Consider the following 13,196-nt stretch of genomic DNA (forward strand, 5'->3'; position numbering starts at 1 on the left):
CGGGACAACTAAGCCTGGTGACATAACCTGTTTAGCTTATGCCCCGTTATAGTTAATATGGTATGGCGTTTGAAACTCGTTTTATTTTATATTATTGGATAAGAATGAAGAAAATATGCACTAATTTACATCCACTGAGGAATTATGATTACAACACAATCAATCTACAGTTGCTCCTGGCATTTTCTCTATTCAAATAATCATCACTGATGTTCTGCTCTAAATTATTTCCATATCCATACTACATATACAGGATGGTGCAAAACTTCTTCATTTGGGATTCAACCAAATCTCGAATGAGTTAGAGCGGTACCTTCTTGTAGACGAAGGCTTCGTCTTTGAGGGGCGATGGTTCGCCTCAAAACATCAAGAGCCCGGAAGGATTAAGCAGGTGTGTTGGTAATGAGCCGGCTTAGCCAGTTAGACAGCTCACAGTCGCTATGCGAAATGAGATATACCACGAAAGCAACGTACGCTGCAGTGCCAGCAGAGACGAGGAAGCCAATCAACAGACCATTGACTTCGGACAGGAAAAAGTGGAGCAAAAGGTATCCATTGATCACCATCACTAGCACAGCCACCGTCCACGCAGCCCTCTACAGTGCAACAACAATGTATCAGATACTTAACTTCAGTATTAAGGAGAAGAAAGTGACATCCATTCATTTCACAACCACGAAACTTGCATTCCAAGATGCTGGAGGCGACCAGATAATGGTCGCCTTTCTCAAAATCAGAATGTCATGTTGTCTTAACTCCATCCAATAATGATTCTATGCCATCTAAAAATCTAATTATTAGTCATGAATTTGAAGGAAAATGAGGAGGAAGAGATGGAGTTTTGGCTTACCCCGAGTAAAGGACCAATCTTGAACGTTCCCATCAGCTGCTCCTTCGACACCAGAGTGAGAAGAGGGATGAGGGCAAAAGGTATCTGTATAGACTGTAACACATTGAGCCACTCATTCAGTATATCTAAAGATGATTCTGATTTGTTAAACACCAATGCTACTATTATAGTTGGAACAATAGCACAGCTTCGAGTAATCAAGGCTCTCAGCGACTTCTTTAGACGGAGATTTAGAAAGCCACCCATTATGAACTGTCCAGCATAAGTCCCAGTTATAGTACTACTCGTCCCGGCTGCCAATAATCCAATGCCCCATATGTAGAGGATTGGAAAAAGACCACCACCATACTTCTCCTCTAGATACTTTCCTGCATTTACTAGGCCTATATACTCTGCTTGTTTGCTTCCACTGAAACCCTTGGCAAAAACTGTTGTCACACATAGGTTGATCAAGAAGGAGACGAAAAGGGCAGCTGAGGACTCGATGGAGTAATAGGTGAGCGCCTCCTGGACCTGGCCTTTCCTGCTAGGGTCAATCTTTCTTGATTGTACGAGAGCAGAGTGCAGAAAGACATTGTGGGGCATTATCACACAACCCACAACTCCCACAGCCTGCCGGATTGTTCTTGAACTAAGACGTGGAACCAAAAGACCTGTTAAGAGCATGATTATTTAGTTCGAAAGTCTTTACCCATTTCAGAGTTAAATTCTGAGATTATGATAGAGCATCTAACCTACTATAAGCTCCTTTCTGCTTGGCTTAGCATCAGCAAACATCCAAGCAAATGACAGGCCCATAGTTGTGATGAGAACTGCAAACACAGCTTCCAACTTCCTCACTCCATAGTTTTCAAGAAGTAAAAATATAAAGCTGTAAAGCAATTTCAGACCAAAACATATCAGCCATCAACTCATCACCAAAGCAGGCAAACAGATAAACATGTGTAGCCCTAACATCCTTTAAAGCCAAAAAATGTTGCTTGTTTCAAGAAAAGAAAATTTCCATATTCTTTTTTTTTTGGTTTTGACAGCAGGTGTAACGAACATTGCGACTAATCCTGCTCGACCGGGTTTGCGGATTAAAGCCGAAAATCTCCCAGTGGGCGGTAGGGTTTGAGCCCGTGACCTCAAGGTCAGCCAACTGTGGTACAACCCGTTGGTAAAAATTTCCATATTCTTGTAGAATAAATGGACAAAATTGGATCTTTTTCACTCTCATCAACCATTTTAATAGACATAAAGGCATAAAGATAACAATTTCTACTTCAAAAGTAACCATTATGCAGAAATGAATTTGATTTCCACTCACATCTAAAGTTAGTGACATTGGAAACAAGAGAAAACTTATGGTGGATTCCACATAGACTAAATTAGCTAAAATGCCTATTCCCTAAAACAGCAAAATATGACATTTCGCCAAAAATACCCATAAATGTAAGCAGTTCAAATTAAAAGCTATAGTAAAAAAATTGCTCTGTTCATCATTCTCGAATCCAATTTCTGTTCATAATACACTCACCACTAATCCACAAAAAAAGAGTAGTACTTTTATACTAGCAATTTAAAACAGAACTAAGCACACAGTTTAAAAATTCGAGTAAAATACTGAAAAAAAGAGAAAAGAAATTACCAATCAGCAGCAGTAATTAGAACACCAGTCCAGAGGGGGAGAAACCCTCGGCTCAAAATCTGAATAGCGATCGCGCTTCCGATCACCTCCTGAATATCAGCCCCAATCAGCGCCACCTCCGCCATGAACCACAGCATAATCCTCGCCCAATCCGGATACTCATCGCGGCAGAGCTCCGCCAAGTGCCGCCCCGTCGCCACCCCTAACCTCGCCGACAGCAGCTGAATCAGCAGCCCCATCGCCGTCGCCCACATCAGCAGCCACAGCAGTGAGTATCCCGCAATGGCGCCGGCCTGAAGATCCCCCTCCAGATTCCCCGGATCCAGAAACGCTATGCTCATGAGGAACCCCGGACCGGTGAACATCCACAGCTTCGTCCACGAGAACGGCGGCGGCCCCGAGTAATTGGGCGAATCCAATTCGAAATCCGCGATCAGGATCTTCTGTTGCGCCTCGTACGCCGCCTCCTCGTCGGATTGAATCGAAACGGCGTCGGATTTCGCCGGTTGGGGCAGTAATCGGCGCGATTCATCCTCGTTTGACTGCAGCTGCTGCGGCGCGTGTAATTGGGGATTCGGAGGTGCATGATTGTCTGGTGAGGTGGTTGAGTTCATCGGATACTTCGAATTGCTGCTGGGCTTATTAAATTGTTTCAAATTCGTTTCGATTTTGGTTCGACGCCGTAGTGCCTACGGTGGCAGGCGGTGGCGCGTGAGGGAGATCAGATTCGGTTAAGCTAGTGTCGGAGATAACTGAATTTATAGATTTAGAAGAAGAAAGTGACGTGTTATGTTGATATGTTGACGTGGACGAATAACGATTTGACACGTACGATTTTAAAAAATATTTACTTTAATGCAATAATATGTTTTTGGAAATATACAATGAGTATATATAGAAAAAAATTAACATAAAGTAATGTTTTAGCTTTCACGGTTTTATGTACTCCATATTTTCTCGATTATTTCATAGAGCATATTGTAAAATTGTTTTGAGACTTTTTAAACAAAATATTGATAAATTCTAATTGACATTTTATCTCGATAAATAAAAAAGAAAATAATACTATGTGATATCATGTAAGCGTGATCCTTAATTACATAGTATAATTTATAAAATCGCATTACATATAATTTGATATAACGAATAAACCAATTTTTGCATTAAACTGTGGAGCACATTTTACAAGCTTTGTTTGCAATATGTTCTCTCTGCCCTATGATCATCTTTCATTTACAAAAATAAAATAATAGTAGGAGAATATATTTAGTGTACTAAACTGTTGAATGGGGCCTCAATTATCTTGTTCAAGAGAAAATCATGATTTGTCAATGTCAATTAAAGAACATTAATAGATACTATCAATTGAGAAAAAAAAATTGCACATTTAATACAAAAAGTAGACTGGACCTTGGTTAAAAAAATATAGTGGCCTATACTTTTCGAACAAAAGGAATAAGTTGTTAGAAACTTTGACCTTGAAAAGTTGGATATATGCTCTTATTTTTTTTATAGGAATTTTGTAATAAAATTTAGAAACAAGCATGTCCGGTATAGCAAATGAGATATTCTGGATCTGCCATGTAGCTTGGGCCTGGGTACCATTAGTTAAATTTATATTGTCGAACTAATTGGGTTATCATTGTGTTGGTTTGCAGCAGTCTAACTTAATTCGGGCCTAAAAGTTAAAAAGATTGATTCTTGTTAACAACTTGGTTAATAATATGATCATGTATGAAGAAGGTTCAAGTTCTGTCATACATCATTATGCTTCAGCTGGATACATTCATTTGAAATGTAGTGGAATGATAACCCCTGATATACTCATAACTTTTTATGTTTGGAATGCATCATGAGTAGGAAGAGGAAGAGGAAGAGGAGAACATTTATATTTAGTAGGAGTATTTTTATAATTGAGTTGAACTCGACCACGACAATGGCTCGATTATGAAGCTATTAAGACATAAAGAAGGACTAAGACCAGAAGCACCAGTGGTCTAGTGGTAGAATAGTACCCTGCCACGGTACAGACCCGGGTTCGATTCCCGGCTGGTGCAGAAGTACTAAGAGGATTATTTCAAGGGATTTATTATTGGGTTAGTCCTAATTTCTGATAATTATGCAGAAATGTAGAATATGTCTGAGTACTTTTTTTCACCCTATTTCAATAATTTTGTTGAACTAATTCAGTCAATCCGTTTCTACATAATTTTGAAATTCACCATATGTTTTAGTTTTTTTATCCACCCAATTTGTATATTTGTATTGAGGCAATTTTACTTACTACTTTATCTATTTCTTGTATATTCTACTACTCTATTTATTTTTAGAGGGAACATCATTTTTGGTCCACGAACTTTGCCAAAGTATTATTTTAAGTCCGTGAACTTTGAAAATATCATTTTAGGTCCGTGAACTTTGAGTTAGTATCATTTGAGGTACTTTTTATTATTTCCAAGTTTTTTTGGACGAAAATACCCTCAATACCTTAAAGTGTATATATTTTTAATAAATTTATCATATACTCATATTTTTTTATAAATATCTTTACAATATATTTTTGACAAATTTTCTAAATATAATTTGACCTTAAATATTATCACTTAATTTTGTGACATGCAAGTAAAATTGCTTCTTCAATTTTTTATATTAATTTTTTTAAAAATTGAATAAAGAACTTTTCTTTAATAATAAAAGACTCAAAACCATATGCTTCAGTTTTTTGTCCACCCAATTTGTATAGTTAGTAGTAGTATTTTTTTATTGAGGCAATTTTACTGAGATCATTTGTACATTAAATTTGAAAGTCATATAATCTAGTTTTATCTATTTTTAATTTTTCTATCACGATAAGTTAAAATATTCAATAGATATAACACTCCATGAACTTTAATTCTTTGTCCGCCCTATTTGAATATATTTATTGAGCTAATTTTACTCATTTTATTTGTACAATGACTCTGAAATTCGTACTCTACTTTCATCTATTTTTTATATCGACGATTTTTTAATTTACTCAGGTAACTTTACTCTGCCTTTCATTTGTAGGAGTACAATAAATCTGATATTCATAATCTAATTTCATAGATTTTTTATTTTTATCATCGACAATTTAAAAACTCAATTTAATAACATAAACAAGTTTCCAAAACAATTCGAAATTATTTAGGTCCCATATTTGGAGTTACGCTCTTGAGAACAATATCAATCTGTCCCACAAAAAGCAAATTATTTAAATTATTGCCCAATTTTTGGTAAGTACTCATTAAAAAATTTCTTAAAATACGATTAACTGGGAAACAGTTCTCCCCTCCCAAATTCAAAACATTGAATTTTTTACCGCTCCCCCCAAAATCCAAAGCCCTAATTGCCAAATTTCAATTTCGATTTCGATTTCAATTTTCAGTCAGATTTCTTCACCCCGCTGGCTCCAACCAAATTCAAACCTCCGCATCTATGGCGGCATTTCGATTTACAGCTTATATACTCAAACCCATTTGCTCTCTCACCACCACCACCAACAACAACAGCACTTGACCTTCCATTGATCTCTTGCACTCTCTTCCTCTAGTTTTCTCGGGCTCTCCATTTCCCTCATCCTGCAATGGCGGACCAAGGGAACACCGGGAGGGTCACCCGCCTGGCGGCGAGGAAGAGAGCGGCCGAGGAGACAATGGTAGCCGATAAGAGCAAGCGGACTAGGGTTGTGTTGGGGGATATCCAGAATGTGTTGCCCTCTCGAGATCAGAAGATCGGTGCTGTCAATGATAAGCTGAAAAGCAAACCCCGTAGGAATGTGAGGGTAGCGGAAACTAAGGAACTGAAGATCTCTGAGGTGGAGGTGAAGATCGATCCCTCCATTGATTTGATTGGAGAATCTGATGATCCTCAGATGTGTGGAGCTTACGTTTCTGATATATATGAGTATCTTCACAGTATGGAGGTGAGCAAGAGTTAATCCAGTGTGAAATTTGTTCAATTTGGTTCTGGTTTTTGAGGGTGTTTTGATTGGTAATCCATAATTAGCTTTAGTTCTTTATTTAGTCGTGGATGAAATTAGGGATTTAGTCTGTGGCGTTTATTTTTACCTAAATTGTTGGGGCTTTATGCGCTGTTGATCTGAGAAATGAGTTGGCACTTACTTTGATGGATTTGGTGTAATTCCATAGAAATGTTCAAATCAATTTCATTTTTTGTGACATAAAGTTGATATGATGTTTCATTCAGATGGAGGCTAAGAGAAGGCCAATGTCGGATTACTTGGAGAAAATTCAGAAAGATGTAACTGCAAACATGAGAGGGGTTTTGATAGATTGGTTGGTTGAGGTGGCGGAGGAGTACACGCTTCTTCCGGATACCTTGTATCTAGCTGTTTCCTACATCGACAGATTCTTGTCGTGCAATGCTCTTAACAGGCAAAGGCTTCAGCTACTTGGTGTCTCTTCAATGCTCGTTGCCTCGTAAGTAGCATAATGTTGCTCAGAAAAACTTGATGTATAGTTTTTTGAGTTGCAAATGTTGAGGTGTTATTGCTTTGCCTCAGGAAATACGAGGAGATTAGTCCGCCACATGTGGATGACTTTTGTTACATTACGGATAATACTTACTCTAAGAAAGATGTAGTGGAAATGGAGGCTGATGTGCTCAAGTTCCTCCGATTTGAAATGGGCAATCCCACTGCAAATACATTTCTCAGAAAATTCACCCGAATCTGTCAAGAAGATGATGAGGCAAGCTTATGATCTTCTTGTTTCCAATATAGATTCTTCACTAAAGATAAGTGATTCTAATATATTCTTAATCTTTCGCAGGCGTTGAACTTGCAACTTGAGTTCTTGGCTTACTATCTAGCAGAGCTGAGTTTGCTGGATTATGAATGTGTAAAATTCTTGCCTTCAATGGTGGCTGCATCAGTCATGTTCCTAGCAAGGTTTACACTTCAGCCTGAACAAAATCCATGGGTACGAACATCGTTTGTTTGGATCTCTTCAACTGATCTGATTTTGATCTGACCTTTCTGTAAGCTAACTTTGTGATTCCTTTTCTCCAGACTGCGGACCTAGAATCTAGTTCAGGATACAAAGCTGCAGATCTTAAGGAATGTGTTGGCATCCTTCACGATCTGCAATCAAGCAAACGGGGTGGCTCTTTGGTTGCTATAAGGGAGAAATACAATCATCACAAGGTTTGTACATTTCACCACTATGTTCTTGGTTGGATTGGGTGCTACTTACTATCCTCATTGTAGACTAACTCTGTAAATGGGTTTGCTCTCAACAGTTTAAATGTGTGTCTGCATTGTCCTCGCCTGCAGAAATCCCAGAGGCATTTTTCCAACAGTAGAGAAGCCTCAAACATCGAGGGAGGTGTACATAAGACCTTTCAAGGGCTTCATTCTGCAGCATTAGGTCGAGCGGCGTCTTCACACTAGGTTTTCAATTAGTGATTGGTTTTGTATTTAGTCAAATTAGTGACAATGCTAACAAGGTAGTCTTCGACATGTTTTCCTCAGTAGAAATATGGAGCCTTTTGTGCTCTTCTTAGTGTTTTTGAAAGACGCAAGAATTCGTCCAACATATCTGTATTGAAATTTTTTGTATTATTATTTTCTATAAAGAATAGATTCATTCAGACTGGAATGTTTAAGTTAAAAGATCATAGCTCAAAACAAAATGTTGTGGATTATACTGAAATGATTATGTTTAGCGGCAGAGATGGTGAAGGCTTGCTTGGGTGGGCTTAAGCCCCCACAACAATTTAATGTAATAATTAAATTGGATTTAGTTTATCACATGATAATCTCTATAGATTATTATGATTACAAAATCAAATTAATTTGTATTTAGAACTTGAATATTGAAATTCTGCCATGGGGCTTGAAATACTTTGTCGGTGGTCCGTATGAGCCCTGCTTTATTCTTGCTCATAGATAACACGTTGGCAGTGAGGGATGAGTACTTCCAATAAAGGCACTACAACACTGGTTGCCTAGGCCGCTCGACACTGCAAAAATGCAATAACTTGCAAATGGAGGTGCATACCAGTTTGACAAATACTTGAAGCGTTTATACAAAGTCGTCAATCGAGACTCATCGAGGACAGATACTCAAGGTTTTCTCAGATATATCATCAAGAAGTGATTCAACTCCGAGAAGCTGATCATCTATGGAAGCTTCGAGATGATGATTGAAGTGAAGAGGTGATATTTGAAGTGAAGAACTGAGCTCAACTCTTAGCTTGTATTAGTTAGTTAGTTATCCTAGCTGGCGTTAGTTAGTTAGTTAGTTATCTTAGCTGGAGTTAGTTAGTTAGTTTGATCTCCTATGTCACTGAGTATATAAGGTGATTTCCATACTTGTATCTGTAACTTTTGATTGAATCAATAAACAAATTCAAGTTCTCTCTTCTTTTAGCATGATTATGCTGAGATTACAAACTTATCATGGTACCAGAGCAAACTAAGATCTTCCGCTATTCTCTCTGATTTCTTCTCTTTGCCGATCTGTTCGTCATGAATGGACGTAATCGTGCTCCGATTCTTCCTTCTGAGGACACTTCTAGTCCTTATTTTCTTCATCCTAGCGATAATCCTGGGGTAGTTCTCGTTCCACAGCTGTTGATTGGTTCCAATTACTCAACATGGAGCCGTTCCTTCATCACTGCTCTACTTGCTAAGAACAAATTAGTTTTTGTTGATGGATCTGTTCTTCGTCCAAATGGCGATGATCTTCTATATCAAGCATGGATCAGGTGCAATAGCATGGTTGTTGCATGGTTGCGCAACTCAGTTTCTTCTCAGATTTGTTTGAGCATTATGTTTTTGGATAATGCATATGAGATCTGGTCAGATCTGAAGGATCGGTTCTCACTTGGTGATTCTGCTCGTTTGTATCAATTGAGGCAACAATTGATGACTCTCAACCAAGGAAACTTTGATGTTAGCAGCTATTTCACCAGTTTGAGATCGGTTTGGGATGAGTTCAAAAATTCTCAGCCTATCTCTTGGTGCACCTGCAATAGTGCAGCTTGAAGCATCAGCATCAGGAGGATGATTGCACAGTTCAATTTCTAATCGGTATAAACTCTTCATTCTCGCATATCAGATCCAATATTCTGGCTATTACTCCTTTGCCTTCACTCTCTAAGGTGTTTTCCTTAGTTGTTCAGGAAGAGAGGCAACGACGCATTGATGGAAAACTAATATCCTCAACCTACTCTCCAGCTTCTGCTCCAGTTACAAGTGAACAACCATTTGCTAGTGCTTCTTCTTCAAACTTTGGCAGAGGCTTCAACAAGTTTCTATGCAGTCAGTAAAACTAACCATAATGTGGATAAATGCTTTTTTCTACATGGCTTTCCCCCAAGATATGGCCGAGACAAGCTTAAACCTACTGGATTTACTCAGTCCAGCTCATACAAGCATAAATCTATTAATTGTGTTGAAGATAACTCTGATTCTTCTCATTGGAAAGGATCTCAGCTTGTAGCTGCAAATCTACCTAGTATGGATCAGTATCAGCAGCTTGTGAACCTCTTACAAGGTCAATTCCACACTCAAAGCTCTCTCACTACTCCAGAACCAACTCAACCTCCACAGTCACTCACTCAGTCTCAGCCTACACAATCATATAATCCTTTTCCTGGTACGGTCTGCTTCTCCCCCTTTGTTAACACTTTATCTTCATCATGCTCTAGTTTATCTACTTGGATTTTAGACACAGGTGCTGCACACCATGTTTGCTATGATCCATCACTACTGTCATATGCCTCTCCTGTATCCAATGCTTCTGTGAACCATCCATTGTGATGTATGGGGGTCATTCTACACTCCTACACACAATGGATTCAAATACTTTCTTACAATAGTTGATGATTTTTCCCGTTTTGTTTGGACTTTTTTGCTCACCCAAAAGTCAGAAGTCCCTACTGTGATGTCTCAGTTCTTCTCCACCATTCTTACTCAGTTCTCAAAGAGAATAAAAATGATGAAAAGTGATAATGCTCCCGAGTTCAACCTTACTTCTCTACTCTCTACATATGGAACTATCTCCCAACATTCATGTGTAGAAACACCCCAACAAAATGCCAGAGTGGAAAGGAAACACCAACACCTATTGAATGTTGCAAGAAGCCTCCTTTTTCAATCTCATCTTCCTATAGAATTCTAGGGAGAGTGCATTCTTACCGCCTCTTTTCTCATCAACAGACTTCCCTCATATGTGCTACCCAACAAACTGACACCTTTTCAGCTATTGTTCAACAAACTCCCAACATACTCAAGTCTGAAAGTGTTTGGGCGTCTTTGCTTTGCTTCAACATTAGATAAAAGCAGAAATAAATTCTCACCAAGAGCCATAAAGTGCATATTCATTGGGTATCCCTCTGGATACAAGGGGTATAAAGTCATGGATTTGGAGAACAATAACATTTTCATTAGCAGAAATGTTATCTTCCATGAAACTGAGTTTCCACTTTCACATCAGAAACCATCGTCCTTTCCAGATTTTCCCTTTCCTGTTTCAGAAAACACTCAGCCTAACACAAATACAAATCCTTCCCTTTCTCTTCTGCCACAACAAAATACTTCCCAAGTTCTGCCGCAGCAAAATACTTCCCAGCCTAATAACCCTCACCATTCTGTTTCTGGGAGGATTATCAAAACACCAGCACACCTCACTGATTATATATGTAACTCAGTGGTCTCTGATTCCAAATATCCCATTTCCTCTTATTTTTCTCTTGCCAAGCTGTCTCAGCCTTACCTCAAGTTCATCTTCATTCTTTCCACCCTCACTGAGCCTAATTCCTACAAACAAGCAGCAAAACATCCTGAGTGGGTATTGGCTATGCAAGAGGAGTTACAGGCTCTGATAAGGACAAATACTTGGTTGATTACAATATTGCCTCCAGGCAAGATTCCTATATCTTGCAAATGGGTATACAAGATCTTTTTTTTTAAATTAACTCATATATAAGGGAGGAAATTACAAATAAACTCCTATACTATAGATATTAGGAAATTACAACTGATCTCAAGAGGGCTCGAACTCGGCACCTCATGCAATAATGTCTAAGCTTTTTGCCGCTAGGACAAAGGCTCTGGACAAACTGGTATACAAGATCAAGTTCAAGGCTGATGCTACAGTAGAGAGATATAAAGCTCGTTTGGTTGCTAAAGGCTTCACACAACAAGCTGGAGTGGATTTTCATGACACATTCTCTCCTGTTGCTAAGCTTACTACTGTAAAAATGGTTCTTGCTCTAGCTGTTATACATGGATGGAAGCTTGCTCATCTTGATATTAATAATGCTTTCTTATATGGTGAACTTGATGGAGAAATATACATGACTCTACCACCTGGTTTGATTGTTCCAGAAACTCCACAAGAATCTGGAATGCTTATTTACAAGCTGAAAAAGTCTCTTTATGGCCTTAAGCAAGCTTCTAGACAATGGTATTTGAAGTTTTTTCTAGTTCTATCTGGTTTTGGCTTATCTCAATCAGCATCAGACCACTCATATTTCTACAGACATTCCTCTGATGGTTCATTCTTTGGAGTTGTCATTTATGTAGATGATATACTTGTTGCCTCCAGTGATGATACTCAGATAACAAGCTTCAAAGAGTTTCTCACTAACCACTTCCAATACAAGGATCTAGGCACACCTAAATACTTTCTGGGAATTGAAATTGCTAGAAATCACAGTGGCATTTTCATTTCACAACACAAGTATGCATTGGATCTGGTTTCTGATGCAGGTCTTCTTGGCTGCAAACCCTCTGCTTTCCCTATGGATTCATCTAAAACACTGCAACAAGATGAGGGAGAGCCTCTTTCTGATCCTACTGCCTATAGAAGACTCATTGGCCGTCTAGTATATCTCTGCATAACTAGACCTGATATCACCTTTGCAGTGAACAAACTCATCCAATTCTTGTCTAAACCTTGTTCAGGGCATATGCTAGCTGCTGAAAAAGTTCTTAAATAAATATTTGAAACGCACACTAGGCCATGGACTTTTTTACTCAGCTAAAGCAGATCTATCCTTGAGCATTTTCTCTGATGCAGACTGGGCTGCATGTCTAGATACAAGAAGAAGCATATCTTGTTTCTGCTTATTCTTGGGAAGCTCTCTGATTTCTTGGCGTTCAAAGCAACACACGGTTTCCATATCCTCAGCTGAAGCAGAATATAGAGCAATGGCTTTGGCATGCTGTGAAGTAGTTTGGATTGTGGCTTTATGTAAGGATTTTGGTGTTCCTGTGAAGCAACCTGTTCCCCTTTATTGTGATAATCAGTCAGCAGTTTACATTAGCTCCAATCCGGTGTTTCATGAGCGTACTAAACACATTGAAATCGACTGCCACACTGTTCGAGAAAAGCTACTTAAAGGGGTTATCAAGCCTATACATGTCCATAATCATCTTCAGCTTGCTGGTATATTCACCAAGCCTTTGCCATCGACTCCCTTTCATAATATGTTGGCCAAGAAGGATTTTACAACGGTGTATAGTCCATCTTGAGGGGGGCTCTCAGATTTATCATCATGAAGTGATTCAACTCCGAGAAGCTGATCATCTATGGAAGCTTCGAGATGATGATTGAAGTGAAGAGGTGATATTTGAAGTGAAGAACTGAGCTCGACTCTTAGCTTGTATTAGTTAGTTAGTTATCCTAGCTGGCATTAGTGAGTTAGTTAGTTATCTTAGCTGGA

General features: G+C 38.7%; 2 protein-coding genes, 1 non-coding gene and 1 pseudogene across 3 annotated transcripts; 3 read left to right on the forward strand and 1 right to left on the reverse strand.

Moving 5' to 3' along the window:
• The window catches only part of LOC121758920, a 126,407-nt pseudogene that overhangs the window by 10,861 nt on the left and 102,350 nt on the right, over positions 1–13,196 (forward strand).
• LOC121758921 (metal transporter Nramp2-like) lies at positions 291–3,283 on the reverse strand. Its single transcript, XM_042154357.1, has 4 exons — positions 2,481–3,283; positions 1,585–1,721; positions 851–1,503; positions 291–596 (listed from the first exon to the last, which is right to left on the reverse strand). Exons 1-4 carry the CDS (start codon positions 3,092–3,094, stop codon positions 384–386), a joined length of 1,617 nt encoding a protein of 538 aa, XP_042010291.1. The 5' UTR covers positions 3,095–3,283; the 3' UTR covers positions 291–383.
• On the forward strand, positions 4,467–4,537 carry TRNAG-GCC. The gene has a single exon. It is a non-coding gene; the product is annotated as a tRNA-Gly (tRNA).
• On the forward strand, positions 5,818–8,133 carry LOC121758924 (G2/mitotic-specific cyclin C13-1-like). Its single transcript, XM_042154360.1, has 6 exons — positions 5,818–6,423; positions 6,708–6,940; positions 7,024–7,210; positions 7,292–7,441; positions 7,531–7,665; positions 7,761–8,133. Exons 1-6 carry the CDS (start codon positions 6,085–6,087, stop codon positions 7,821–7,823), a joined length of 1,107 nt encoding a protein of 368 aa, XP_042010294.1. The 5' UTR covers positions 5,818–6,084; the 3' UTR covers positions 7,824–8,133.

This window comes from Salvia splendens, chromosome 12, assembly GCF_004379255.2.
Source record: "Salvia splendens isolate huo1 chromosome 12, SspV2, whole genome shotgun sequence".
Lineage (NCBI taxonomy): Eukaryota > Viridiplantae > Streptophyta > Magnoliopsida > Lamiales > Lamiaceae > Salvia > Salvia splendens.